Source organism: Antennarius striatus, chromosome 14, assembly GCF_040054535.1.
Source record: "Antennarius striatus isolate MH-2024 chromosome 14, ASM4005453v1, whole genome shotgun sequence".
NCBI lineage: Eukaryota > Metazoa > Chordata > Actinopteri > Lophiiformes > Antennariidae > Antennarius > Antennarius striatus.
Genome location: NC_090789.1, coordinates 7,378,808 through 7,406,667, shown reverse-complemented (window position 1 = coordinate 7,406,667; position 27,860 = coordinate 7,378,808). Strand labels below are relative to the sequence as shown.

Below are 27,860 nucleotides of genomic sequence, written 5' to 3'. Positions count from 1 at the left end.
ATATAAACTCTGCCCTGTGAAAATTATAGAATAGCAGTGTCGCTACCTCATATAATTGCCATTATGTAAATATCCAAACCTGTAGCTCAGGTATTTTATGAGTTTGGCTTACTGTTCTCAGACCATTCCTGTAGAATAATTCTTTTTCTTAAGTTTTCTTTTTTGCATTACATCTAAGTCATCAACTCTGCTACATATCCATACGTTATATTGTCTACTGGCTCACCTACTACTGATAGTATTACTAACAACAATAACAATTGCTTTGGTTTTAAAAAATAAAGTTTTTTTCTTAGTTTGGCATAGAGAGTTTAAAGACTGGCATTCTGGATGGCCCTGGCGTGAGTCACACCACAAATATCTGGTACCTTGGAATGCAGAATATGGCATCCGGTGGGTGTCATGGTAGGAAATGTAGAAATGGGAGAGTGAAAAATGCTACATTTCGATGATGCTGATAAATAATATGTACTTCAAGTGGAATTTGCAAACACTTTCTCAGCGATAAACACTGATCAGTGGGTAGAGAATATGGGCATCAAGTGGGGTGTCCACTAAAGGATATGGCAGCATAATCAGTGAGTGTATTCATGTGGATGACAGAACGTATTTGCGCCTATCAAAAGTGTATCCTGCACAGATACATATTGGAATATGTCTGTATGTTTACCTGTCTTCAAATACAGTTGTTGTGTATGTACAGTACATGGGTCCACATCTGCATGACTTTGCTTATGCATGTGGGTGTCTACCGGGTGTCTAGGTGCATGAGGGGCTGGTGGCGCTCTCCAGGGAGGACTGGGAGAGGCGTCTGGTGAGGGGCCCGATGCTGGGATCCGCCAGAGAGGAGGTAGGGAAAAGCTTGTACCAGCCGCTGACTGTGGCAGACAGGTCCAAATCCTCCAGCAGGATCTGGGCCATTCCCATGAAGCACTTGTGGTCCATGCGGCCATAATCTCCCCAAACTATCACCTGTGCAGTACATGAGAGAAAATTGCACACATACTGTTATTACACATAACGCTAACATATAGTTAGGTTTATGTTTATTGTCAAGGAGATTTAATGCTGATTTTTTATTATTATTATTTAAATGAGAAATTCTTGCATTTAATTTTTTTTACAATTTTATAAAAATAAAAAAATAAAAAAATCATTCAAACATATGAGTTTTATTTGATAGGTTATAACACTGAAACAGTTAGGAAAATATGGTTAAGCTGCAGGTAATTATTACAATTGTCAAGTGCGAAAATTCATGAGTGTAACATTTGTAAGATTAGGAAATGATGTTTCGGAAGAAAAAGAAATAACATACCTGTAGGACTTTGCCCTGAGGACTCTCATCAAACAACAGAGCCTGCTGGTAGGTAGGGTCCAGATTCCTCTTAACAACTTTGGTTTTCTTCTTGGCCAAGCACACGCCATTCTCCAGCACATACACTTTGACATATGTGGCTATGAACAAAATAAGACACAGTGAAGCTACAAGAGCAAACAGGTTGGACAAATGAGCTAAAGCAATATAACATGTCGTGGTTGAAACAGTTTAAAGTACAGTAGTACCTTGACATATGAGTTATTTGTGATACGAGCCATTGCGCTGTCCATATTTTTGTTCGACATATGGGCAAAATCAAATAAATAATACATTTAATGTGGGGGGGGGTTCAGAATTTAAAGGGGTTTGGGGCTTTTTTTACAAGGCTGGAAGAGATTAAAATTATTTTAGTTATTATGAATGGGGAAATGTTGTTTGTCTCATAAAACGTGTATCTTGATGTACTACTATACCTGGTATGTTCTTTGAGCCTGGTTTGGGAATCAATCTTCTGGCCTGGTTGACCTCTACCTCCAGCTGCCCTCCTCTGTCCACCACACCTACATGGACATCCCCTACAAAGAGAAAGAAAATGCACGACTTTAACAATCCAGAACATCTCTGCAAATAGATTCAAAAAACTTTCTTTTTTGTTGACTTTGGTCTGTTGTGGCTGCAATGGCTCATCTCTACCTCCAGGGGGCGACATAGAGCTGTATGTTTTCACAGGAACAGAAGCTTGCAGCGCTCTGTTCTGTTGTTTTTCACAGGCAATGACCTTTACATGAAAGATTTATAACTTGCAAGAGTAACTTAGTGAATGCACTTGTATTGTGCAGTATTTTTAGATGGTGCTGCATTGCTATATGGCTGTAGACTTTGTATTTGATTCTATATCGGGCTACAGTTCAATAATATTTGGATAGATTTGTATTAAAATTTATTTAGATAGATAGATAGATAGATAGATACTTAGCTCTGATTTTCTGGTTCTTACTCATATGTGACTTTAAGTTTATAAGTTTAAAAGACTGAAGTGCTGATGTGCATGGTTCCCAAGAATCACAGAAACAATTAAACACTGAGGAAAAAACAAGCTGGATTTAATAGTTAAAAAAGGCCATGTTGGTCTTACCCATGGGGGGTGTAGCTAGTGTTTGCCGACCTACGATCTGAGCAGGGCCTAGGCCATCAAGGAAGTCACTAAACTGGCTCTCGGGCCCCAGGCGTGTGGTAGGAAAGACAAACCTGAGAGGGAGGAAACAGAATGATGACACAGATGGTGTTTAATGAATGGATTGATGGATGGAATGCTGGTGTACTCACGTTCCATCAGAGCTGTTTGAGTTGGTGCTGCCATCAGTTGAGTCCTTGCTTCCCTGCCGTGTCACTCGGTTCCTCATCTCCACAGCGATGCCGGTCTCCGTGCTCCGTCGGATGGTGCTGCGAAGTTTCTTTGTCCCTCCATCTAATAATAATCACAAAGGTCACATCTTATGATTCAAGAACTTTATTTTAGCAGGATACTCCACTGATCCTAACAACAATGAGAATCTGGTGTCTCTCTTACCAACTTTACAACAAAAACATATTGTCCCCTGCTAAAATAATTACCCTTAATCATTTTTTTAAAAACTTTTTTTTGTGGGGTGGGGCTTAAATCATCAAATTCATCACCAAATGGTTGTTTGTTTTGTTTCCAGAAAAATATGAAAAAAATGACAATTATTTTAAAAATGTCGATATTGAAACTGACCAACAGGTGGACGCTTCTCTCAAACTTTCTAATTTATCTCTGCTAGCTCAGCCGTACCAGAAATGGCCACAGTGTTTACCTTTTTTATATTACCTTGCTATCAGGCAAAAGGGTAATCTCAGCTAATTTCCACTGAGACTACTGAATGGGGCATTTAAATACAATTTTCACAATGGCTGTGATAAGTAGGGGGCAACGGTCTCTTCAATGGTACCCTTTATCCCTGAGTTTGAGGTAGAAACACACAGACTGGTGGCTTGAGGAAGGCTCTGAGTGGAAATCAGGGAAACTGAGCTAAAGGGAGATGAAGGGAAGGTATTTGAGCTCTGCAGCTCTGCTGACACGGAGAGACTAAGCAGACACGGAGAACTGCTAACCTCAGAAGATGCTTTCAGGGCATCATCCCCTGTAATGAGACCTAGAGCCTCAAACTTTCAGAGCTCAGTTTAAGTGATTTAGGATATGACAGAAGGTTGTGCACCTAGCTTTTACAGGTACCTCTTTCCTAATCCCTTTCATCTCTACCTGAACCTAAGTTCTTAGGTTCCAAAAAAGGCAATGTATGCTAAGATTTTACCAATGCACTTCCACACAAATACACACTGATGCATTAATACCTTATTAAATTAGCCATTTAATCTGAACAGATAAATATTCTCTCCTTGTTCAGATGTGAGGCCATCCTGCTTCCCTTCATCATATATGATGTTAAACTGATGTTCAACACTGTTGGTCAAGCAAAACATAATTTGGTAAAGACAAAATACTCTTCAGAAAATAAACCAACAAAATAAAGTTGATGTTTCAATAGTTGTAGCATTACTATAGCAACATATATTATTTAAAAATTAAAATCTAAAAGTCTTGCATATGTAATTTTTCATGTACATGATGATGTTAGAGTGTAGAGATAATATATTTATTTACTTAACCATCATTTACTTCATCATTTACTTAATTTGTTGGTCCACAAACAGGGATGAGACAAGAAATTAGCAATTTAATAATCTGCATGACAACAGTGGGCATTGACAGATTATATGCACATCTCTGTCGTCTTTCAAAAATAATTCAGAAATTATAAATGTTAAAGTATAACTGTTGTAGTAACCGATGTCTTCTTTCATTATTGATAACAGACGTGAGATTGCACTGATAAATTCTTTTTTTAGTGTAACCACAATTTAGTAACTCCCAATTTCATTTAACTCAATAATCCATAGAGACAAGTCTACTCATTCACACATCGGCATCATGGTGACGTGAGACTATGTCTATGCTTTCACAGCTCCTTGAAACATTTAAACTTGAAGATGCTGCATACAAGTAGAACAGGTGAAAGATCATTTTAGATGAGGATAAGGAAAATGCTTGTCGTGGCAGCACGGCTTCCTCTCTGAAGTCCTCTTTAAAATCCTCTGCTTGACAAGGGATTTTGCGGCTGGAATATATTTCTTCTGAAGTCCTACGTCCTGCAGGAGGGGATTTAAACTCTTGAAAATGTGTTTTACAGAGTAAGTTTAAGTAGCTTGAGTAAAACAACTGGATATATACTGTAAGTAGCAACAAGAAGAAGGAACTAATTAGCATCTTGTGCTTGTGCAGCATCAATGCAGCTTATTGTGGTGGTAGTTGCTGTAGGAAATGAGGGGCTTCTCTATAGGAGCCCTGATTGTGGAATGGTGCAGTACAGTCAGCATAGAAGATTTTTAACAAGCGGTTGCACAATGTTGCCAGTTGAGCACATACTCAGGGTAAGGCTGTCTTATTTCATTAGCCTGAGCATCTCCACTACCATTAAGCATCTTCACTGTACCCAGCTCACCAACATAACAAACATGGGCCAGGCTTACAATGCTGCCCTGTTGCACCAACGGTTATACTTGTAAGGGTTTATCTGTAAATGAGGAAAAGCCTGGAAAAAAAACCATATTACCATATTAATGATGACACAAATACTAATCATCCTCTATACATGGATCCAATCCAAAATGTAATTGTCCTTTAACTGAGTTTCACTGAAATAGGTTTTACATTGATAAAGCCCTATAGTGTCCAAAAAGGTGCAAAAAAATTGTGAATCCACCCTGTAAACTGGATCCACAACTAAATGTCATGGTTTCTTTCCTGCCACACACCAAATCCCCCCACCAGGCTTCATGAAATTCTGACAAGAGTTGCCATAATGACATAATTGGCCACACATTTGCCTCACAGCAAAAAGGTCCTTAGTTCAAATCCGCCAGAGGAGCTGGGATGTCTTTTTTTTTTGTATACTTTTTATTAATCCCTGAAGGGAAATTAAGAGCACACTCTACGCATGCAGGGTGAGGTAGAGTGGTCGGTACCCCCTACATGGTGCGCCCCAAATGAGCAACTTGTAAAGGGGGACGGCAACTTGCTCAAGGGCATCTCGGCAGTGCTCAGAACGTGAGCCGACACAAGTCTCTGCATGGGGTTTGTAACATCTTGTGTCAAAGTGAACCAGTCACTGTAAACTGCCTGTAATTGTGAATGTGAGTGTAAATTGGTGGTGGCCCTGTGATCAAATGCTTCACTGTGTACCTCGGCTCTTGTCCAATGTCAGCTAGACTCCATTTCCCCAAATGTTCCCGCAAACAATAAGCAGCTACAAAAAAATGAATATTTTTGTGTAACCCGGCCAACAAAGAGACACCAGTTCAAACCACCTTGGTGGTGATGAATACATGTTTGTTTTTAGCTTTAATCTGTCCAGCTCCCTTTAAACCACCCATCTTATACAATAATAAAAAAAATAATGATGCCAAAACTGCAAACTGAAATGACTGAAGCTAAACTTAATTGAAAACAAAATACACAAGCTAAAAATACGAAACTCCTAATAACTCTTCCCACATCACGATAAACAGACAGAAAACCAAGCCACCTGATGAGGCTTCAGGGAGTTGAAACAGGAGATTTAATGAGAGGAGGGAACGTCTTAGAGAGAGGGATGAGGAGTGCAACAGGAGAGGGCAGGTAGAAGTGTTGAGGAGAGATGGGTGAAGAGGAAAACAAGAATGATGGGGTCCCATGGGTGTTGGAGATGAGGAGAGAGACGCTGCCTTCTGCTGCTTTCTATTTATAATCCTGCCATCAAGAATATATCCAACAGATACAGTGTGTGTGTGCGTGTGCGTGTGTGTGTGTGTGTGTGTGTGTGTGTGTGTGTGTGTGTGTGTGTGTGTGTGTGTGTGTGTGTGTGTGTGTGTGTGTGTGTGTGCAAGTTTGCAGTATCACACCCAGAAAAACTCCATGCACCCGTGCTGCCATGACAACTCTCACCGTCGGAGCTGGACACAGACAATGCCACAGGAGACACACAGCGCCAAATGTGACAGGCCTGTCCCCCATTACTTTTTTTTTTTTTAAATTAATCTATAGAAGGAATATTTCACTGAAACTCCTGCAGGTCAGACTGAGGCAGGAATTCAGCACCATCATTCTAACAGATATCTGAATTCACCCGCAGTAAAAGCATTAATATATGCTTCCCAAGAATGAAAATATAATGTGTGTATGATTTACTGACGCGTCAACGTGGTCTTTAATGATGGCGAATCAAGAGCAAGTGAGTTTGTTCTCATTTACTCCAAACAACAAACGTCTTTGAACGATCAAGTAGCTATTGATTTCACATCATAGCCACACTTGTCAGGCCTCACCCCTCTCGTCAGAGCAGCCCTCCACCAACCAACACCATCACCCCCCCCCCTCCCCACACCACCCACCCCCGATGCGAAGCAGTGATCTGTTCCTTCCTATTTAATCCCCTCCTCCTCGTCTGTGCTTACCCCTCCGTTCGTTTCCATGGCAATGCTGTCTGCATTGCACCAAGAGCCCCGGCTGAGTGTGTTCTCTCAGAAGCCTTTCCCCTCTCTGTGTGTGTCCGCGTGTGTCTTTCTTTATGTCTTTTTCTCTCCCTGTCTATTCGCATCTCCAGATACTTTCTTTTTGATCTTCATCTCCACTCTTTGATCTCTGTCTATTTTCACATCATTGCTCCTAAAAATACACTCACTCACTACTTCCTCTGCTGCTTTGCTTGATCGGCATTTCAAAAATCACTTACTTTTTCTTCTTTTTTTGTCACAGTTCACTACTTTTGTGGCCGGTCCATCCCATCCAAATACGTATAATATTATCTCCTCTAACTCTGTTGAATATATTTTGTCATTCTGGGTTAACATCATGTATATACGCATCTTCAGGAAAGTTATCAAACGTACATTAATATACATGCTATTTGAAAAGCTGAAATAGCAACATTACATAAACTGGTGTACTCAACCATGCTGGAGAGTTATTTCTGTGCTACAAGTCTGTTAAAATGCCTCCTGTTGTCACACTATGAGTAATACCTCGTCCCTGAGGACAATGGCACAGAAATATGTAGCTCAGAGAGCGATCGCACACTTACAACTTTGTTTTTGTGCACAAAGCTTCTTGTGTAGCGTTTAACAATCAAGGTAAGACAAGAACTGGTGATGGACAGGAAGACTAGAATGAGGGGAAAACAGAAATGAAGGGGATGGAAAAATAATGATTTCATTGTAGGCAATTAGAAGCAGACAGGGAAATTAAGAAAGGTGAGATTACTGAAAATGTCAACAATAAAGAAAAAAGACACTGATATATGATACATAGCTTGTGCGTGTGTGCGTGCGTGCGTGCGTGCAGGTGTGCGTGTGTGCGTGTGTGTGTGCGTGTGTGTGTGTGCGTGTGTGTGTGTGTGCGTGTGTTTGTGTGTGTCGTAAACTCTGAAGATCATTAAAGCTGCCATGACATTTAGAGAGAACACTGATGAAACCTTTCTCATTATAAGCTGTAATACAGAAAGGTGTTTTTAGAGTCTGTGGCTGGACCGATGTGTCTATTGGATGCACCGGTGACGCCAATGATCCGCCACGCATAGCAACGGTAACCAAGCATCAGTGTCATAGATTAAGAATCTGTTGTTGTACCTTCACCATCAGACACCTTCTAAATCCGGATGAGATGAGATGGGATTTAGAAATGTATTTACATATCATACAGTTAATTAAAACCATAAACAGTCGGCGTTTAGGACAGAATGTACATACAAAAAGCTAGAAGCTGAGTTATGATTACAAAACAAACCAAGTAATAGATTTACAGCACTTCCTAGGAATTTTAAAATACCATATTGACATTTATTATTGTTTGTTGTATGTGGTTTTATCTAAATTATTTTTTTATATTTGCAAAATTTGCAAAATTCTTTTATTACACTTTATCCTATTAGTTGTACACAGTTTTTTTTAGTTAAAATGCTTTAGTAAATCACTACCTCAGAGAACTGTGGTCAGTTTGTTTGCTGATTTTCGATACACGGAAACTTATTTTATCCTCCTTCATCTCCCTTATTAAAATATGACACGTAAGCACTTATTTGCATGAAAAATCAGCAACCTTGCAGTTTTGATGCTTTCCTCAGCTCCTCTTTCTGCTTTGATGAGGGTGGATTTTAATTTGAAAGCAATGTTTCAAGTCACTCCACTTTTCAAAGACAGAAATTGAACTCGGTGTAAGGAAAAATAAATTACATTACATCTACTGTCCTGACATTTACTGTCTTTAATGATTGTATTTATTTAGTTAGTTCTATGAAACAAAAAAAAAGGTAGGCCAACCATTGTTGTCCATGAGTCACATCAACAGATCAAACAGGGATGGATGGCAGGCAACAGACAGCGTGAAGCAATTAGTCGTTATCAACAGCATGTTGTCGAGAAATTATTATTATTATTGTAAAACCTTCATGTATTGCAGGATGTCTGTCAGGGACTAAATATGCCACACGGGCTCCAGTCTAATGACATTTAATTATGATAAGCAAAGGACTAATCTAATTCAAAGGTAATTTCCTCTTGATTATTCTACACAGTTGATGCAAGAGGGTCAAACAATGTACTGGACAGAAAAAGATGAGAGGAGGCAAAGGACGTCCAATGGCAAGACACAAATCAAAATTAGAAAAATTGCAAAAAATCCTTTCCATTAATTCGTGTTCATTTCAATAAACCCTCATAATTCTTACAATAAAAAAATCTGCAAGTTGGTGTGACGTTAACATTTCCTTCCGCTCCGGTTAAACAGGAGTCGGGACACAGTGTGTGTGTGTCTCCACATGAAGCAGAATAATTCAATTGCATATTGTAAAATGAAAATGTCAAGGTGAGACTAATTGACTTTGACTGAGAGCAAATAACATTTTTAGTCTCCGCTCTAAAAGACTCTCTTAGTCGATCTTTCCTGCGGTGCAGCATTGTCTCCCCAGTGCCGTGATACAGCGTCGATGTGTGAATGTGTGTTTTCTCTGACAAAGCTGCTCTCTTGGCCACCTTTTCTTCAACAGCACCTTACAACAGATGGCATTAGGCTTGTATATCTTCAGTATAATGATGTTGTAGTTTCTGGGTCTTTTACACACATTACTACACACACACACAACGTGGTGACTCACCACACATGCTCAGTAACACTTTATGGCCTTATAAATCTTTGCTGGGGTGCCACTATGAGTGCTCCTTTGGGCAGCAGAATCGTATGACGTCTACCGAGGAGGCTACAAGAGCCCTTGTTTCTGATAGCAGGGGTACTAATTCCAAATCACATACTTCTGTTAGTATAATCAATTGTACTATACTCTATATACTTCAGTAGAATGGGAATTTCAACACACTCAAACTCCCCCTTTGTAGAAATGTAAGTATACAATCGGAAACACAGAAAGCAACACACATTTTCATGGCATTGTTGGGCATATGATAGATGGAAGTCATTCAATTTTTAAGTGTATCCAGACAGATTTAGATGCACAGGCATAAAAATACATGATGGATTCAAATGGATCTGAGTAGCTTCAATGTACAACAGTTATTACTATAGTAAGGGCTGTGAATGCATGGAACCTCTGATGTCTTTTTTATTGTTTACACAGATTCAATTACAGTGTTCTCATCCGCTGTCTTTTCAGGGTGTTACGGTTACATATACTGTATATATACAGTATTTACTACCAGAGGGAGTTAAGCAGAAATAAAAGCCTGTCTATAAAAGCTTATATCATATTAAATTCTGGTTTATTCTACTGTTTAAGAAAACAATGGCCTCTGTAGAAATACAGGCATTAAATTAGTATCAATCATATTCTCTACTTCTAAGCAAAGACACTCAAAAGATTTTTTTATTCACAAATGATTCCTTTTCAAACAAAGATTGCAGGTGCAGTCTTTTACAACCGAGACTGACTGGCGTGCACGCATGAACACGCATGGAGCCACCAATAACGGCAGATTTTCAGTTGAACGGTTCATCAGTCATTCTGGTTAAGAATACAGCGTAGAGCGAGGAGGAACCAGCGAGCGAGATTGAGAAAACATGATAGAGATTCTGAGTGAAAGTGAGAAAAAAAAAAAAAGATGGAGATGAAGGGTAGAGAGATAAACGAGAGGAGAAAGTAAGATGTTAGTGATCTGGACAAAACACAAAGGGGGTGACAAGGGAGTATGGCAAGAAAGATGAGAGACAGAAGGGCCAGAGAAAGTGATTATAGCATCGCTGGAGTTTTGTAGCCTCTAAAAGCTCTAGTGGGGGAGAGAAACCTTTTAGAAACATGAGTAACCTTTCAGTTTGAGAGTGTCAGGAGAGCCGGTGACACTATAAGCTTGAAAGGGGGGGGGGGTGCACTGGTGAAGCTGGAGATGTATTGAGAAAGACAGCAAAGTGACAGCCTCAGCTGAAACAGCAGCTCAAAGCACATAAAGAGGATTTTTCCCCTAGTCATAGTGAATATGAAAGGCGATTATGTGGAGTCATCCTGTGAAATAGCTAATATTACGAAGGGGCAAGTTAAGCGTTAACACAGCTTAGTGGCACCAGAGTTAGAAGACAAAGTAATTCAAAGCTTTTCATCCATATTTTTGTTCTCAAACCTTTTCTGAGTCGAAGAAGAATTTCTCTTTGGGGTGAATTTTCCCCTTGAAGGATCACATCACCGTGAGCTTTCCAAAAAGCTTGCCAAAATTCCTGAAGTGTGTTTGATTCAGAGACAGAGCTAGAAGTAGGGCATGAGTGACTCACTCCTAAAGCACCCTGATTACTAAAATGGCAGGAGTATTCACCAGTCTACTGTAATAGTCTACATCCAGTGGACACAGCAGTGCATGACCTTTTATTGTGTTATCGTTTTCTTGGCAAGCACCTCTGAACGCCACATTAAATTGCTGCAGTTTTTTGGGGTTTGTTTTTTTTTTTTTTTTTTTTTTTTTGCTTTATTCCTAATAATAAGAAGAGAAGAACAAGGCAGGGGGAAAAAACATGATTGTGCAACAATTCCCTGGCTCCCTGCAAACTATGCAGATTTGTGCACTACCAAATCTCCCAGGAAAATGAAGGTTCACTTCTAATCCTACAGGCTTACATCAATTCTATCTGCCTTCACATCCCCTTTACAAACTAAATGAAAGATTGAACTCAAGGCTTTATAATAGTTAGCATTCTGAGGTAAGCAATCCTGCTTTTTTTTTAGTTTAAACAACAATACTGCGTACTTGCAAATGCTCCTTGAGTTCATAATTTCATGACATTCTTCATCTATAATTGGAGAGAAATGAAGCAGGGAATCATTTCCATATTTATGTTGTAACCCTGCATTTGCATAATGATTTCTGTCTGTTACAGGAGAAGAGATTGCCTTAAGCAATACAAAACTAGCTCTTTCTGTCAATAAGTTGAAATTTATGACAGGAACACTGAAGATCTTTTTTTAATTTAAATGTTCTGAATCTATAAAACAGCAAATGAACTCCTGATCTTTACATTCCATAATAGATAACTAATATAACAAAAGTGACTGATAATAAATAAAAGGAATATCTGCACACAAGAACTATAGGTTCTTTTAAATGCTTGCAAAATTCTTGTAACCACTGTTTGTATATTAAAGATAAAGCCAGTTATGTTTCATGTGTTCAAGCATTACCAAAGTTGCACAGAATACAGTCTGGACCTGCTTTTCTTGGAAAGTCTAAAATTCATTTGAAGCTAATCATCGCTGACATTGGGTAAGGTACGCTCATGACAAAGTGCTAGTTCATCGAAAGTTCAAGGAGCATGGTTTACTGAATGTAAACTAACAAGTGTTATTGCCTTGTGTCACACATTTTTCCTCCTCTGCTTCACTATTTCTTTTTGGTGTCTCTGACATACTTCCAATATCTATAGCAACATAAACATAAATAAGCAGAAGACAAATTTTAAATAAATAGAATAATTTAAAGGTGAAGTTAAGAATAACAGAATATACATATACAGTACAATCTTACATATACAAATATATTCTTTCTTTCTTTTTTTTTCAAATGTGAAGCCGTTCACTGGGACGCTCGCCAGAATCACAACCTGATATACATCCACGCCTGTTTTTCTTTTTGCCTTTTATCTAACTCTCCCAGAGCACTGCATCTCATCACCGGTGCATGTTTCTGTGCAAGCTCCGTCCCCCTGTGCAGACTGAGGGCTCACAGGGACCGCTCAGCTGGCTCTGTTTTCGCTGAAATGGATAAACTTGTTAGGAGATAGGACCGTGTTCAACGGAGGAGTGAGTCACTCATTAAACCTGGGAAACCATTTGTGTTTGTGCTCCTTCTCCTCCCTGATACTATTAATAGCGCTGGCAATATATAGAACACAGACAGAATCTAAATGCCAACCACAACACTCTTATGAAACCTGGAATAACGAGACGATGATGCAGTGGGAGGGGGCTACCAATGGAGTTACATGAAGAACACATTGTTGGATAAATAGGTGCACAATATGTGCAAAAATAAATGAAAATAGTATCAAAGGTAACAATAACTTTACACAAGAACAGCACTTTTGTAAAAGTCAGTACAAAACAAAGGAATTCATCTAACCTCATTCTCTAGCTATGTGCTTTGTTGGCCTCACTGATCTGTTTTACCATTCTTTTTGTCATTACTGTACTTTAATTATAGAGTTATCTTTGGCAGATGAGTGTGAAGACATATCAGTGGGATATTGATATGTGTGTGTGTGTGTGTGTGTGTGTGTGTGTGTGTGTGTGTGTGTGTGTGTGTGTGTGTGTGTGTGTGTGTGTGTGTGTGTGTGTGTGTGTGTGTGTGTGTGTGTGTTTCTCTGTAGTTTGGAAATGAAGTTGTCCTATAAATAACATACCGTACCTGATTTTTTTCTATACAAAAACAAGTCTTTACTTGCAATGTTGAGTGGGTAAATTTTACTGAAAGTTAAATTATGAAGATCTAATTCCCAAACCCAGAGATGGTTAGAACATGCCCTGTGGAAACTCAATAACCACATTATCACCAACTGTGTTTAAAGAGTGATGCTAAAATATTCTCCCTCTGTCTTTGTTCACTTTGTATTTTTTTTATTTAGTGTCAAAAAAATAAACAACAGAAAGAGATCTTGTTCATAAATAAAAAGGAAACAGAAGCTTGTGATATTGATCAATTTTAAACATATAAAAGGGATGCAATAAGTTTGGGTGGGTGGTAAAAACTGAATAAATGCATTTAATAGATTCTGAGGAGACTGCATCCTCTAATCCCGTTCCTCATACACCTCCTTCTCTTCAGAGTCCAGTAGGACCTCATGGCTTTAGCAGTTATTTGGTGACTAAGTGAACAAAGCGAGGGGTTTGGCCAACCGCCCCATCAGCTAATTGATTAGTGTGTCACTCAGAACATGAAGCAGCGACCGCTGACCAGCCCAGCCCATAATGATCAAAGGGAAAAGAGAAGAGTGAGGACACTAATCAAACCTGACCAAGTGAGGGAGAATGTCTGCCTGTTGGTCCATCTGTGTGGGTTAGCCCTCTAATTATATGCACCCAATTTTGCCCTTAGCTGGTGGGAATTACAAAGCCGAGAAAACCACACATTAGGGTAGGACATTTCAGCCTTCCTGACACATTGAGTAAACAACCTTGTTTGTCTCCAGGAACAGGTTCCTAGACTCAGCTTGGTCAAATTGTAAAATGCTGATAGTAAGGTTTACATTGATTATAAAATAAAAGACATGGTTTTGACTCTGTATTGTCATTTCTGACACTCAGCTTAAGACTTGGGGTGCACCAAAACCACTTTATCTTTCCAAATAATAATACCTAAACTCCTGATAATAATAACTGTCTCCAGATAAAACTACTGATCCTTATTTCTCATTAGAATTACTCAGCTGATCCATAGTGATGTTTATTTTTATTCCTGGGCATTATAGTTTGATGTTAAGTTCTGCTGTGCCATTAACCTTTTCTAAATTTGCAAAGACTTTACAGCATCCAAGGTTCAACAATTTTAAAACAAAACAAAAAGCTGCAAACTTCAACTAGACTGAGTCTATTTGTGGTGATCTTGATGCTAATTTTGAACAGTACTTGAAAGTTGCTGGTAAAGCAGAGATATCATGAATCAGGTTGAGCATAATAGACTCAGATATGAAGTATTTACATATTTAACATGGATTTTATTATTTCTACGTCGCAAACGATATCAGGAACAATACTGATCCAATTGGCTATGCTTCACTCGAAGCCAAGGTAGCCAGAGGTTTATTTCTAAATATGTTTCATACCCTGTTGTGCTGCCACAGCATGAACAGCAGTGTGCCTGTACTGAAGATGACACTGCTTCAGCAAGGAGACATGGTTGGGATAGAGAATAAAGGAGCAGAGGAGGATTTTTTTTTTTTTTTGTACCAGGCGCAATGTGCTCTTGTGGCAGCTGAGAACATCTAAATTTAGAGACACCCCTCATCGCCCCTTCCTCTTTTTCTGCATCCTCAGCCCCTCCTAGCCTTTCCATCTACACTTCTCTCTCCTCATCAACAAAGAAAAATGTGAGCCCCCCCCCCTCCCCCCGTGGTGAAAATATCAAGAGGAATCTTATCAATCACACATCAAATGTCAATCAAGCAAACGTCAGCTGAGCAGGAGTACCATGACTGCCCATAAGTCATAGGATAATTGTGACCTAGTGTGACAAAAATTACCTTGCATATCTGTCACTGATAGTCAATCAATTTGAACTTATGATCACAGAAAGAGAGATAATAAAGGCTTCAAATATTTATTAACACAACATTACTACAGTCAAGAAACAGCAAAGGACTTCAGAGATTCTTCGTCTGACAGGACGGAAACCATTTGCCATGTCATCTAGTTCCATTCATGGTTCGCATAGTATGTGTCAGTGGTGTGATGAATATTTGGAACATCCTGGAAGCAGGACTGGGTGTCAAATTAGTATAAACTGTGTCTATAAAGAGAGAGGAGGAGTGATGAGAGGGGGATTAAACAATCAAGAAAATAGGGAAATTTGTGAAAACTGACAGATATGTGAACTTTCATTGAATCATGCCAAGTGATTTTTGTGGAGACCTATATAGACCTAATCCCATCATGTATTCACAAGAGTGTCCCTATAAGGTCCCTTTGTTCGCATCTTGATTACCTCTACCCTCGGCACAAAGGAGAAATTAACCATCCTCAGGTCTTGCAATGAGACTGAATGTTCTCAAAAAATAACAGGAAGACACAGCTATAAAACAAGCAGGCAGGCAGAAAGACACATGGAGTCACTGTTCTGACAAGGTTGCAGTTCAGTGTACTGGAAGGAGAAACACAATGTACCAGAAGGATGTGGGGACGTGAACATTTGTTATCAACAGGCAGAAGAATGAAGCAGGAAAATAAGTTGCATCCCCTGCATCTCATGGCTCTGCCTCTTTACCAAGCCTCCGTCATGTTTTTTTCTGCATCCCACCAGGAGTGTGTGTGTGTTTGTGTTTGACACCGGGGTGCAAAATGAAAGACACTTTCATTGCTGCTGCACATATCTGTAATTATTGCCCACAGGACATGTATAGGAACACACCAGTGCTGTAATTACGATACAGCCACTACACATAAAAGCTGCAACTACTGCAAACCTACTTCAGTGGTAAGCACACAATGATGTTCACAGCAATGAAGGCTTTTAAATAAAGCTCATTATAGTGACAATAATAGCAAAAGGTTAGACAGAGCTTACTGAATGGGATATTATAGTTATTAGAAGTGAGGCAGCACACCACCAAATACCCTTTGGAATGGATTATGTAAATGTTGCTCTCCAAAAATATAATTTTCTTGGTAGTACTATGTTAGCATCTATTTAAATGTTCGACTGCACCAAGAAAGACATGAATTGTTCTATTGCATGTGGCATATCTAGAAATGTTAAAGCCACACTGGTAGAGTAGAGGTGATGAAATATCTTACTTTCAAAATTCCTTATTTTTCTTTATTTGATAGGGATATAAGGTTGAGCTTTGACTTTACACTGAAATTTAAGCAGAAGCTTGATCGATAATGAAAGAATGAATGAAAATATTGTACTCAGCAAACTGAAATGGTATGAATAGCTTGAAAAAGTGAGAATTTGAGCAAAAGTTGAATCTAATTTTTTTTTTTTAATTTTCACCTGAATTTGCATTAATCTTCAAATTTAAGAGGGAAACACAAGAGTCACCAACCTTGCTGGTTGAGCTGCTGTGTGCTTTTGCTCCATTGCGACAACCCAACAATGGCCACCATCTTGGCTCCCAGACTGGAGCGGCGCTTCTTGTTGCCGCTCAGTGACGTGGAGTCCGGACCCCCACTGCTGGGGCTCTTCTCCAGGTTGTACATGGCACCCGAGATGCTGGAGGAGCGAACCACATTTCGCGCCGCCTCGCTCAGCCCACTGAGGGTGCTCATCCCACCTGGGCTGGGCACCTCCACGGAGCTGCTGAGCATCATGGTCCCTCTGGACTGGAGGGCCAGAAAGTTGGGGCACGGCTGGAAAAGGAGGTGTCAGAGGACAGATAGAGATGATAAATGAGGATGGAAGCTGAGCGAAGGATGGGAAAACAACAATGCCAGTGTCCGATAAAATCAGAGAATAGCTAGTCTAGCTGAGGCAGTAGCTCCCCAAGGTTGAAGGATGAGTTTAAATTTCAACCATAGTTTGGCTTTCACTTAATTTACCCAACATACTGCATTGGCAGCAGAACGACTGAGTGCCCCCCTCAAAGACAAACTGAAAATGAAAAGCTATGAAAGTGTTTTTCATATCCGAGTTTTGCAAGCGGAGAAAACAAAGAACGTAAAGGTCAGGACTGTGCAGATGGCAGCAGGCTGTTCAAACGAGTTGAGACGGATCTTCAGTCACAGACTCACAGCACACTCAAATGTCAGGGCTGGGTTGCCGCTGGAGGGGGTGACCTTGTCGGTCGGCATTTATCTCGTGAGTGGTTTTTTTTGTGTGTTTTTTTCTGTGTCTGACCTTAGTCAATGAGAGATTCTAAACTCTGCACATTTACTGTATTATGATGGTCTCATAAAAATAAACACATCCAAACACGGACAAGCCCACGATCAGGAAAAGTGGATCCAGATCTGGATGATGATACAGATCATAAAATGGATTGGAGAGATTAAAACATGTATCCGGGTGGGGGTTATAAGTACTGACTTATAGTAAGGGAACAGGGAGGGTTATAGACATGGTGCTGCCAACCACATGTAGCTGAGATGCAGTTTAGCCCAATCACAATATCAACTGTATAAATGTATAAATGTCTGTCATAATTATCGTAGTTATGATGTAACTTATCTACCCATGATATGACGAGTGGTGTCCCTTTTCTAAGATAAACAATTACAATTACTACCCCTCGTTACTCTGTTTTAAGGGGTAAGTTTAAAAAAAGTGAGGGGCTAGAAAACAAGGGATTGGATTAAAAAGCGGAATATGCATTTGGACTTAGGTAATGCATTCATGTATCTCATTTGTGATATATTAGAAGTTATAGCAAAGAGTATCAAGATGAAAAATAGAGCTGGCATTATGGAAAACCTATTTTTGTTAAGCCACTAATGCTAAGCACATGATCTAATGGCACAGAATGAGTTTCCAGGGTCAATGAATTACGCCGTGTTACTTAATTTGCCATGAAACAGATCAGATCAGATCCTTTTCCTCTCTCTTACTTCAGAGTTATGCTGCAGCTAAACTGACAGCCAGGGGGCACATTAAACATGTAGACACACACCGTCCAACAAGCTTTAGCTTTCACATGCTAATTTAAAAATTCTCATTATTCACTTCTTCAGTTCTGTGGAACTTCTTTTTTCCCCCTGCTCTGTTCTTTGAGTCATGGCGACCCAATGCAGAATGCGTTTACTAAGAGCCTTGAAAACTTCATGCCATAGGTCCTGATTAGTCAATTTGCATGTTTCATAGCAACAATAATAATAAATTGTGTTTCTACGGCATCTGCAGCCCAGGATGTTTTACAACAAGGGATTTAAATATACATAGGGCAACAAAAGACTAAAAATATGAAAAAAGGAGCAGTACATGTGTTTCAGTACATTCATTCTCCAGGATAACTCTTAATTTCCTTGCGCATGGCTGTGTTGTTTAAGTTCTGTCCTTCTCATTTCATAGCACACCATTTCAGAACCAGTAATTTCCCAGTTCTGTGGATTTATGTTTATTTTCAGATTGTGTCAGTATGGTCATTTATGTTTGATGATTGTGTTTCTAATTATAATAGCCAACCTGTTTTACAGCCAGTGATATGAGATACTTAAATCAGTTGGAAAGTCCCCAGCACCAGCTCTTCAGGAAGATAATGATCAAAGAGCATTTACTGTACTCCGAGAAGGGACAAGATAAGTCCCTCCGTGGAGTCCCAACATGGGTGGTGGCGGTGACTGAAAGCTGCTGAGACTGACGAGGCTGACGAAATGACAAATTCGGTGAATGTGTGAAAATTTGAGGTGGAATATTACTAATGACTTAACTGCAGTATGGAACCATTAAGAAAAATCCACAAAGTTGTTGAAATTCCTCCAGAAGATGATTGTGTGTACTACATACAGTATTAGATGTTATGTCAGCAACTGCTGTTACTTTTCACGACTAAAATTTTGCAGAACTCGACATCAGGCGACCATGACTTCCATTATCAATGAAATTGTTGTCCATGTAAACAAAAAATACCTCAATCACTGTGGAGCAGTGGACCATCTCTAGGTTTTATGTTCCATGCGACTGATGGCAGGGAATGCTGCATAAATTCATTATACAACATACTGTAAAGGCTCACAACCGTGACTGAAAATCATAAATAATACATATACTGAATAGCGAATTCCCCTTTGATTCATCTATGGAAATGCAGATCAAAATGTAAAAAGCCGTTAGGTAGTCTGGTAGCCTTGCTTTTTCAAACCACCAGGACCATGATGCCAAAAAATGTTGCTGGGTGGCACCTTTTGCAGAACTTTCCTGAATTACAACAATGACCAAAGTCGGTGCTATTGATGAACAATGAATTGAGGTAGCAAAGGGCAAATTTTGGCATTTTGCAATACACTCACAATAAAAGCCACCTGGGAAGCTGAGGCTGACTTCATGCTTCATGAGGAGCTATTACAGTGACATTTGTTATATACTGTATTATTATTTGTAATTTGCTAGAAAAGGGTACTGAGGGGGAAAGAAGATAGAGCGAGGGGAATTAAAATCAAAAATCAGGTGAGCCTGCATGCACTTCAATTTTCTTTCTGTTATTTTCCTTCTCCCTCCTCTTTCTTCCACACTGTTCTCTTTTCCAGGCCACACACACTTCTCTCTGGTTCTTGGATGGGGGAGGCTTCTGTATACTTTGAAAACACAGCGAGATGAGGATGGGGAGGTAGGATGGAGTACATTGCTGAGAGAGAAGAGATAAACAGAATAGCTCTGCTTTCAGAAAGCCAAAGAACGAGTATGGGACTGGGAAAGAAACGTGGGAGGAGAGGATGCTTCATAATGAATGGACATAGCAAAAAACAATGTGGTTCTCTCTCCCTCGGGTCTGCTAGCCTAATAAAGTCAATACTCTTTCAGGCTTTTAAAAAGTTGAATCTTTTAAATGAAGACGAACATTGTACAGGTAAAATTGAAAAGGAATAGTCCATTGAGAAAATTACTGAACAGAAAACGCAGTCTTGGATTTCAGGAAAATGTTGTTGTTTTTTATGATGGATATAAATTGGAGTTGAATAGAAAAAAACTTTTTCGATATGAATAACACCATTTGATGATGTCACCACTTTTCCGTCCCGGTGTTTCCACACAAGCATTGTCTCCAATGGCTTGTGAGTAATTTAGAAAATACATTTGTTTTCAAATTTTAAAAATAGCATTCACAAGTGCATACAAAAATGGATCTGGTTGAACGTGCGACCAATCAGAGCAAATAAATGTGTTTAGCATAGATATCAGATAGTATATGCTCACTCTTTCAAACATCCCGTTGAAATTCAACTAACAAATAGATTCTTAATACTTTAATTTGAGACGCACTTAATACTTTAATTTGTTTGATAAGTGACCTTCAACTGCAGCAATCCCTGAAAAGTTGTATCAAAAAACCATGGGCACCAACATGTCTCACCACTTTCTCATAGTCAGCCAGGACTAAATTCCTCCAAACAGAAGTTGGAAAAGTCTGCTGCAGATTTCTGACTCGTCATGGACTCTGACGTTCGTTCGCTTCCCTATTCCGTCCCTCCATGTGAGCAACCAATGGAAAACGCTCCAATAATTCACCACTGTCATTCCTCATTTGTAGTTACATCTGGTTGAAGAGCTTGTGGGCATACAGTGAAAGCCCCAACACATGAATGTCAGTGTTGTCCGACCAAGCACAAACGTCTTCTGTCGGTGTGGGCTGATGAAGTGAAGCAATGAGTAAAAACAAGAATGATCGTTTTACATTTCTCCACTAACAGTCACCACAATGGTGTAATTATATTAGATTAGATGGCTGAAAGATCCATTAATGGTCCCTTTAACGTTAATCTCATAACCAAACTGCCATAGCCCTTCCATTAATTAACTTAGATTTAGCTGGAAAGAAGATGCTTAAAATATGCTGCAGATCTGAGTAACTACTTAGAAAACAAGCTAAGGTAAGCAGTGCTGTTAAACACAAGCGAAAGACAACCTTGATTGAATTCGTACAAGCTTTTACTTGTGTTTACAGCTTTTGGCGTTGCATGATTCTTCAACTATCTGATTGTGGTGTGTTTGCTGTTACACTGGTCTGCTTTGTTGTACTTCTGGCTGCAACAAGTTCCCACAGTGAACCGTGCTGAATCGTAGCTAAATTAACAGGGAAAGTGCATCTGTCAGCAATGTGCTGATCATTTGTCAGCAGTAAGACATCATTAGACATTTAAAGTTGCAGAGATCAGAATCTCGAGATATGGAATAAAACCATGATATGTGAGGTTATTTAAATGTAAGTATTTATTCAGAAGAGCCTGAGCTTACTTTTGGTTTGAAAGAACAAAAAAAGTTATAATGATTATATTAAGTAGTGGATCAAGTGTGCGTCTGTCATTTCTCCTGGATAAATGAACTCTGAATTATACAATACAGCTGATGTGTTTACACTGGAGACATTAAAAAATATTGAAAAGTCGATTGTAAATCTCTGTTTACTCAGAGCAAACAAAATTATGTCAGAATGCGTAATGAATTTGAAATGATAAAGGTTTATTTTGATGTTTCATAAAATTGAATACTGATAACATTACAAATTACATATCCTTCACGTAACGTGTGAACAACTGAAAAACATCTTAAATTCAAGGAAATTCAGGATGAGCTGTCACACCGGTGGTCTATAGCAACGAGCATTTCCTGTAGGGCTGCCATGGAAACTTCCCATGAAGCTATGTTATTGACCCAACGCCTGCTGCCATTGTGTTTGGCTCAGTGTGATGTCTGTGTGTGTGTGTGTGTGTGTGTGTGTGTGTGTGTGTGTGTGTGTGTGTGTGTGTGTGTGTGTGTGTGTGTGTGTGTGTGTGTGTGTGTGTGTGTGTGTGTGTGTGTGTGTGACTGATGTATCTCGCAGATGATGAGGGGTCTCTTAAGGAGAGGAAATAGAATGATGCGTTTTCAGCCTACACTCACAGAGAGACAGAGCTGCGAGCGCCAGGCCGGAGGATGACAGAGCCAGACACAAAAATCACACATTGGGGAACCCAGCGTATCGCAAACACACATATGTTGCACTGAATACATGCCAAATCGCTGAATGACAAGGGGCAGTGATGCTGAACTACTTACTGATGGACCTGAATTAGCGTCTGAATTGCTGAAACACTCAGCTTTAAGACGGATTTAATTTCTTACGTATGTCCCTGACCATACAGGGCGTTGCACCAGACATGAGTTGACCAGCTACAGTCACAGTGTGAGCAAATGCTTGCAAATTCCCAATTTCACCCTTAGCTGAGCAATAGAATGTTTGGTGCACGCGCGCACAAAGTAACAGATCACACACACACACACACACGCACAAATCTAAATCTAATGCTAAAAGACATGGACAACAGCCCAATCAAATACTTATCCAATAACATCTTCAATGAGGCGGGTTATTGAGTCACTCCTTCCACATCAAACTGTGACGACAAACATAAATTCCATCCGTCACACCTCGTGTTTCTACACAAGTTAGCTGAATTGTGTTGAAGGGAAAACAAAGATTTCCATTTTCTTTGAGAACATTACATTCACTATAGTTAAAGGGTGGAATTACCCTGTCAGAGGTTATCCACAATGTTGTAAAGCACTTAAATTCTTAATGAAACCATACAGCATACACTTGTTTGTAGTATATATTCAACAATCAAGGACACAATGACCCTACAGTGTTGTTTACCTGCATTACCTCCATAAAGAGAACCACATACACTGATGACTCTATTTTAGCACACTAGTTCTGTTAAGTTGAATCTTTAATGCTGTGTCAATATGCCTGTAATTTACTGCGGTTTCCATGTAGATCCAAGCCTTCTTTGGATTTCTTGATATAAAGTCAATAATTATTAGGATGTGTGAAGCAAGTTTATTTTGGTAGCGTGAAAATATGTTACTTTTACATTCTTTTATGCTATAAAAGAAAATAGTCTATATGAAAAAACACTGAAAGTTAACTTGCATCAACCTTAAAAAGACACTCACAGTTTGCTACACTGGTATTTTAATTTCATAACCACCAGGTGAGCATTCTGCTCATGTGATGCTAGTTCATGAATCAGACATAAACACACAATCACACACTTGGGAGGTAGATGGTTTGGTTAATAAAAATAACTATTACACAAAGCCACATCAGTCATCATCAGCTCACAAGCGTGTAGAACATCATGTCTGATTTACTCATTCAGGTTCATTCTTCTGATGCGTACCTATTTTCCCATGCTTCCTGTTAATCCCTCCACCCCAGAGCAGTTAGCGATACAACGTTTTCTCCTCAGCAGTGGATGTAATACCTCAAGGATTTGAGTCAGTGGCCTTTTGGAGAAGTGAGAATTCACATATCATCAGTTATCATCACACCCCGGTCTCACCAGCTCACAGGGTTTCAGTCTACACATCAACATAGGGACTCAGCTGAGACATGCATACACATCAGTGTCATCGTCTGTCTCTCCCTGCAGCCACACACCCCAAACAAGCTGCAGGTAGTCGTTCAAACTATTTTCTTCAAATGCAAGAGATGTTTGGGAGACAAGTTGGGTTCCTTCTTCGCATCATTGCACACCAAAGGTTTGACCCCAAAACCTCCTCTGGCTCTCACTTCCCACCACAACACTGCAATAATGCTCCTTCTTCTTGTTTTCATTACGTCTGAAGAAAGATGGTGGAAAAAAGACACTCTGTCAGCAGCGGCGGGATAAAGGGGTTGTCAGAAAATAAAACATAAAAAGCTGGTGGCTGAACTGGAAGGAAAGTGGGTTAGGAAGGGCTTGATGGATGAGACTAAGAGTACTCTTGACTCATGGTTGGCTTTCTCTGGTGACAAATGTGGTTGGTGACATCTCTGTCACTATATGCCATCACAACATCCCAAGAGGGATTTTGGTTGCCGACCCTGGATGGAATATGTTGTCTAACATTGCATTAACAAGGTGGTCATTAATCTTTTGAATTGTAATTGACATTTACAAATTGAATTCATATTTGTATGAAGTGCATTGTGAGGACATCAAGCACACAAACTGACAATTGCAATGCATTCATCTTTACCTTAACATGGCTGCAAGCATTGAGACACTAAGTGTCGGTGAAAGGTCTTTAATGTTTGATAGTATATTCTATTTTAAAGTACTGTGCAACAGTTCATTTTATATAAACATGGCATTAATGAATAAATAATGAAGTTATTTCCCAGACAATTACCTGTTCTCTTACTATTTTTTCCTAGTTGCACACTTGCTTTTAGCTGGAAGCATAAAAGGTTTTTGTCTGGTTTCTGCACGCATGTCATAGAAGTCACCATTACTATTACTATTAAAGCCTCAACCACATATCTGGTGCTGAGAAAAAAAAATACAGTTTGTTAGTGTCAGTATGGCTTGGAGAAAGGTACCTTGGTAAAAGCAACAACTGACAAATCCACATTCAAATCAACATTGGCTGAATGTAAGGGAGCATACTGATATTAAACAAGACAATAGTTTCTCATTAGCAAGTCTGGTTTGATGCTGAGGTTCAACAGTAATGGATAATAATAATAACAATAATAATAATCAGCCAATATCATCCCCTTTGTCCTGATGAAATTAATTTGCCACAGCCAGAAATAAATGGTCCTTGACTTAATTAGAAACTATTTTACTGACTATATACAGCAATGAAAACTCATGTGAACATATGAACTGCTTCCAAAGCCGAATGAGCACATTTTATTAAATTGCACCCTAATCCAAATTCCGATTACTGTATTTTGCTATAAGTCGCGCACCTTTTTCATGGTTTGGCTGGTCCTGCGATTTATACTGTGGTGCAAAGTACTGACTAGGAAGGGACATCTCATCCAGGACCTCTTCATTGACCGTAAGGTAGACTTTTATCTGTTTAACGGAGACATGGCAACAGCCCAACAACTTTTGACAGCTGAACAAATCCACTCCTAGTGCGTTTAGTTGCAGATGTTAAAATGTTTACATTAAATTTTTCCCACAAAATGCAACTCATAGTCCAGTGTACCTTAAGTATGTATCGCATTTTTGGCTGACGATTTATACTGCGGAGCGACTTATAGTCTAGAAAATATGGTTGTAATCTAATTAAGTTAATTATACCATGACTGGTTGACCACTGTGAATTCAGTCTTTATTTTATTCTTCTGGGAGAACATATATTCTGTTATATTAAATTAGGATATTTTTTTTTTAAATCATTCCCCTTATCCATATCTCCAAATCAGTTGTTTTCATAAAATCCTAAAGACAGACAAAAAAGCAGCAAGTATTGAAAACATAATCACTGTGCGTGGTAATAAATAAATGTAAATAAAAGCACCGCACCTATCATTAAGCTCAAGATAATTAATACCATTTAATCAGCCTTTTTCTGGCTTCAAGTAGGAGGTTGGGGCAACATTTCACTGACAGCCAATCACAGCTGCACTCTCTGATGACGCAAACCAGTTGGCCAGTGTAGTAGAGCAAACAGCTACACACAGAGCAACAATGAACACACTGCAGCCGACTCATTACTATGATAAGTGTCTGCTCAGCCTCTTGGTTGTTTCAATGTTATTTTCATTTCAAAGCAGAGCAGCAGCTGCCAGCTACACATCTGAAGTGTGTGTGTTGTGTGTGTGTGTGTGTGTGTGTGTGTGTGTGTGTGTGTGTGTGTGTGTGTGTGTGTGTGTGTGTGTGTGTGTGTGTGTGTGTGTGTGTGTGTGTGTGTGTGTGTGTGTGTGTGTGTGTGTGTGTACAGCATCTCTTTGATGCAAGATGATAAAGCGCATGTTAGGGTCACACTGAACACTGGAAGTTCTCCTGCTGCCATCTCACTTTACTTGTCAAACACACACTTAGACACGTGCAAACAAACACAAAGACTGACATATATATTCCACTCAAGATACAGGTTTCAGTTTGTCTGCAACACATGTGAAATCTGAGAGGCAGACAGACCCATCCAGATGAATATTTGTCATGTGACGCTTTCAAGGGAAGATATACAAATGTTTTGGATTTGGATTTTTTTTTTTTTTTGCATCAATACATAATTGTATATTTGTGTAAAATGGCCTGTTTTGAAATTGAATTTTGAGTTATGCAATAATGGAGCTAAACAAACACAAGTTGTGGTTTTGTTCTTTGAAACCGATTACAAGCCTTCATAGATAAAACCACAGTTAGATATTTGTACTAAAATGCATTTTTTAATTTATTTTAGGCTAACAAAAATCTTTACTTTCTACTGACATCAAAAGCTATATAACACCCAGATGGATCACTTTCACAAGAGAAGACTTCTTTCAAGGATGCATACCAGTTGGTTCACAACATAAATCTGCTGTAATTTGAGCTGTCGCTTTAGTTTTTTGCCCCAAAAAGTTAAGGTGAATTAGATTGATGCATCTACTGAAAACTGAACACAGCTGTCTATTTGTTTTAGCAGTACGGTATCTGACAATGTTTGCTTCACTTTCACTGGCATTGAAAATGATCGCACCTGACACTAAAAAAGCATTTTTTTTAAAAATCCTTATTTTCAAATATACAGTAGTCATACTTGTTTTTCCATGTTGCAATTTATGGCAAATATTGAAATGTCTTATTTTATTGCTGCCCTACTTTATTAAGCTACTCTTAACAAGAACAGGTCATATTAATGCCCGATGGTCACATGGTTAGGACTCTATCCACAGGTGGCCAACAGTTGGATCTGGGATCCTGGAAGTTGTTGCTTGTTGTTTGTGTTGACATATGATGTCATCTCATGCCTCAGCATACACTTGGCCCAACCTGCGGCCTGGCAGGGCACTGACAATATGCTGATGCCCCTCACTCCTCCCCCCCCCTGCCACCTTTGCTTGCTTTCCCATATGCACTCAACCAGAAAGAGGCAGCATCGCCTAGAACTGATCCTAAGGCACCTGCAGCCCTGTATGTATTTGACCCCATGCAGCTCTGCACCAGATCACCAGCAACTGCATAAAATCGACCGGTTGCTGGTAAATCTAGAGGCGCAGTTACTTTCACATGCACACTAACAATACCACTCCATACAGATCTGCAATGTATTTATATTTCAAAACTAGGTATATGGTGTAAAACATGTAACCAGCATATACTGCCCTGGCGTCTTCATGTGCATTCCTCTTATATGATCTATCCGGACGAATGGAAACGTCAGCTCCCAGCGCATCCCGGCACTGCCGGATTCACGCAGCTACACGGAGACAGTGTGTAAAAGAACAAACCAAGTCTTCTGATCGGATGCTAATGATTGAATGTGGTGCACGTTCCCTCTACAACAATCCTGCATAGACAATGAAGACTGACTTGCGTCCGGTTACAGCTGATCCGCTATGCCGCCATCGCTTACGTTTGTCGGTCCGGCGGCGCCGTGGCAACCCGGTGCACAAATTGAGCGCCGCAATTAAAAGACAAGAGGCACTTACCGCTTAGAGCAAGAATGGGGAAGGCGAGGGTCGGAAGTTGTCAAATAATGCTTTGTTTCTGTTGGATTTGTAAGAATGTCATCGTTCAAGATCTCTTTTTGCTTCGCTGGTGGTATTTTTGTCTTTTTTTTGTTTTGTTTTGTTTTATTTTATTTTGCTGGACGGCTCCCCCGG

General features: G+C 39.5%; 1 protein-coding gene across 1 annotated transcript; it reads right to left on the bottom strand.

Moving 5' to 3' along the window:
• Positions 1-70: 70 nt before the first annotated feature.
• rims3 (regulating synaptic membrane exocytosis 3) lies at positions 71-27,860 on the bottom strand. Its single transcript, XM_068333552.1, has 7 exons — positions 27,687-27,860; positions 16,683-16,986; positions 2,648-2,789; positions 2,457-2,569; positions 1,795-1,896; positions 1,319-1,458; positions 71-972 (listed from the first exon to the last, which is right to left on the bottom strand). The coding sequence occupies exons 2-7, from the start codon at positions 16,945-16,947 to the stop codon at positions 760-762; spliced, it is 975 nt and encodes a 324-aa protein (XP_068189653.1). The 5' UTR covers positions 16,948-16,986; positions 27,687-27,860; the 3' UTR covers positions 71-759.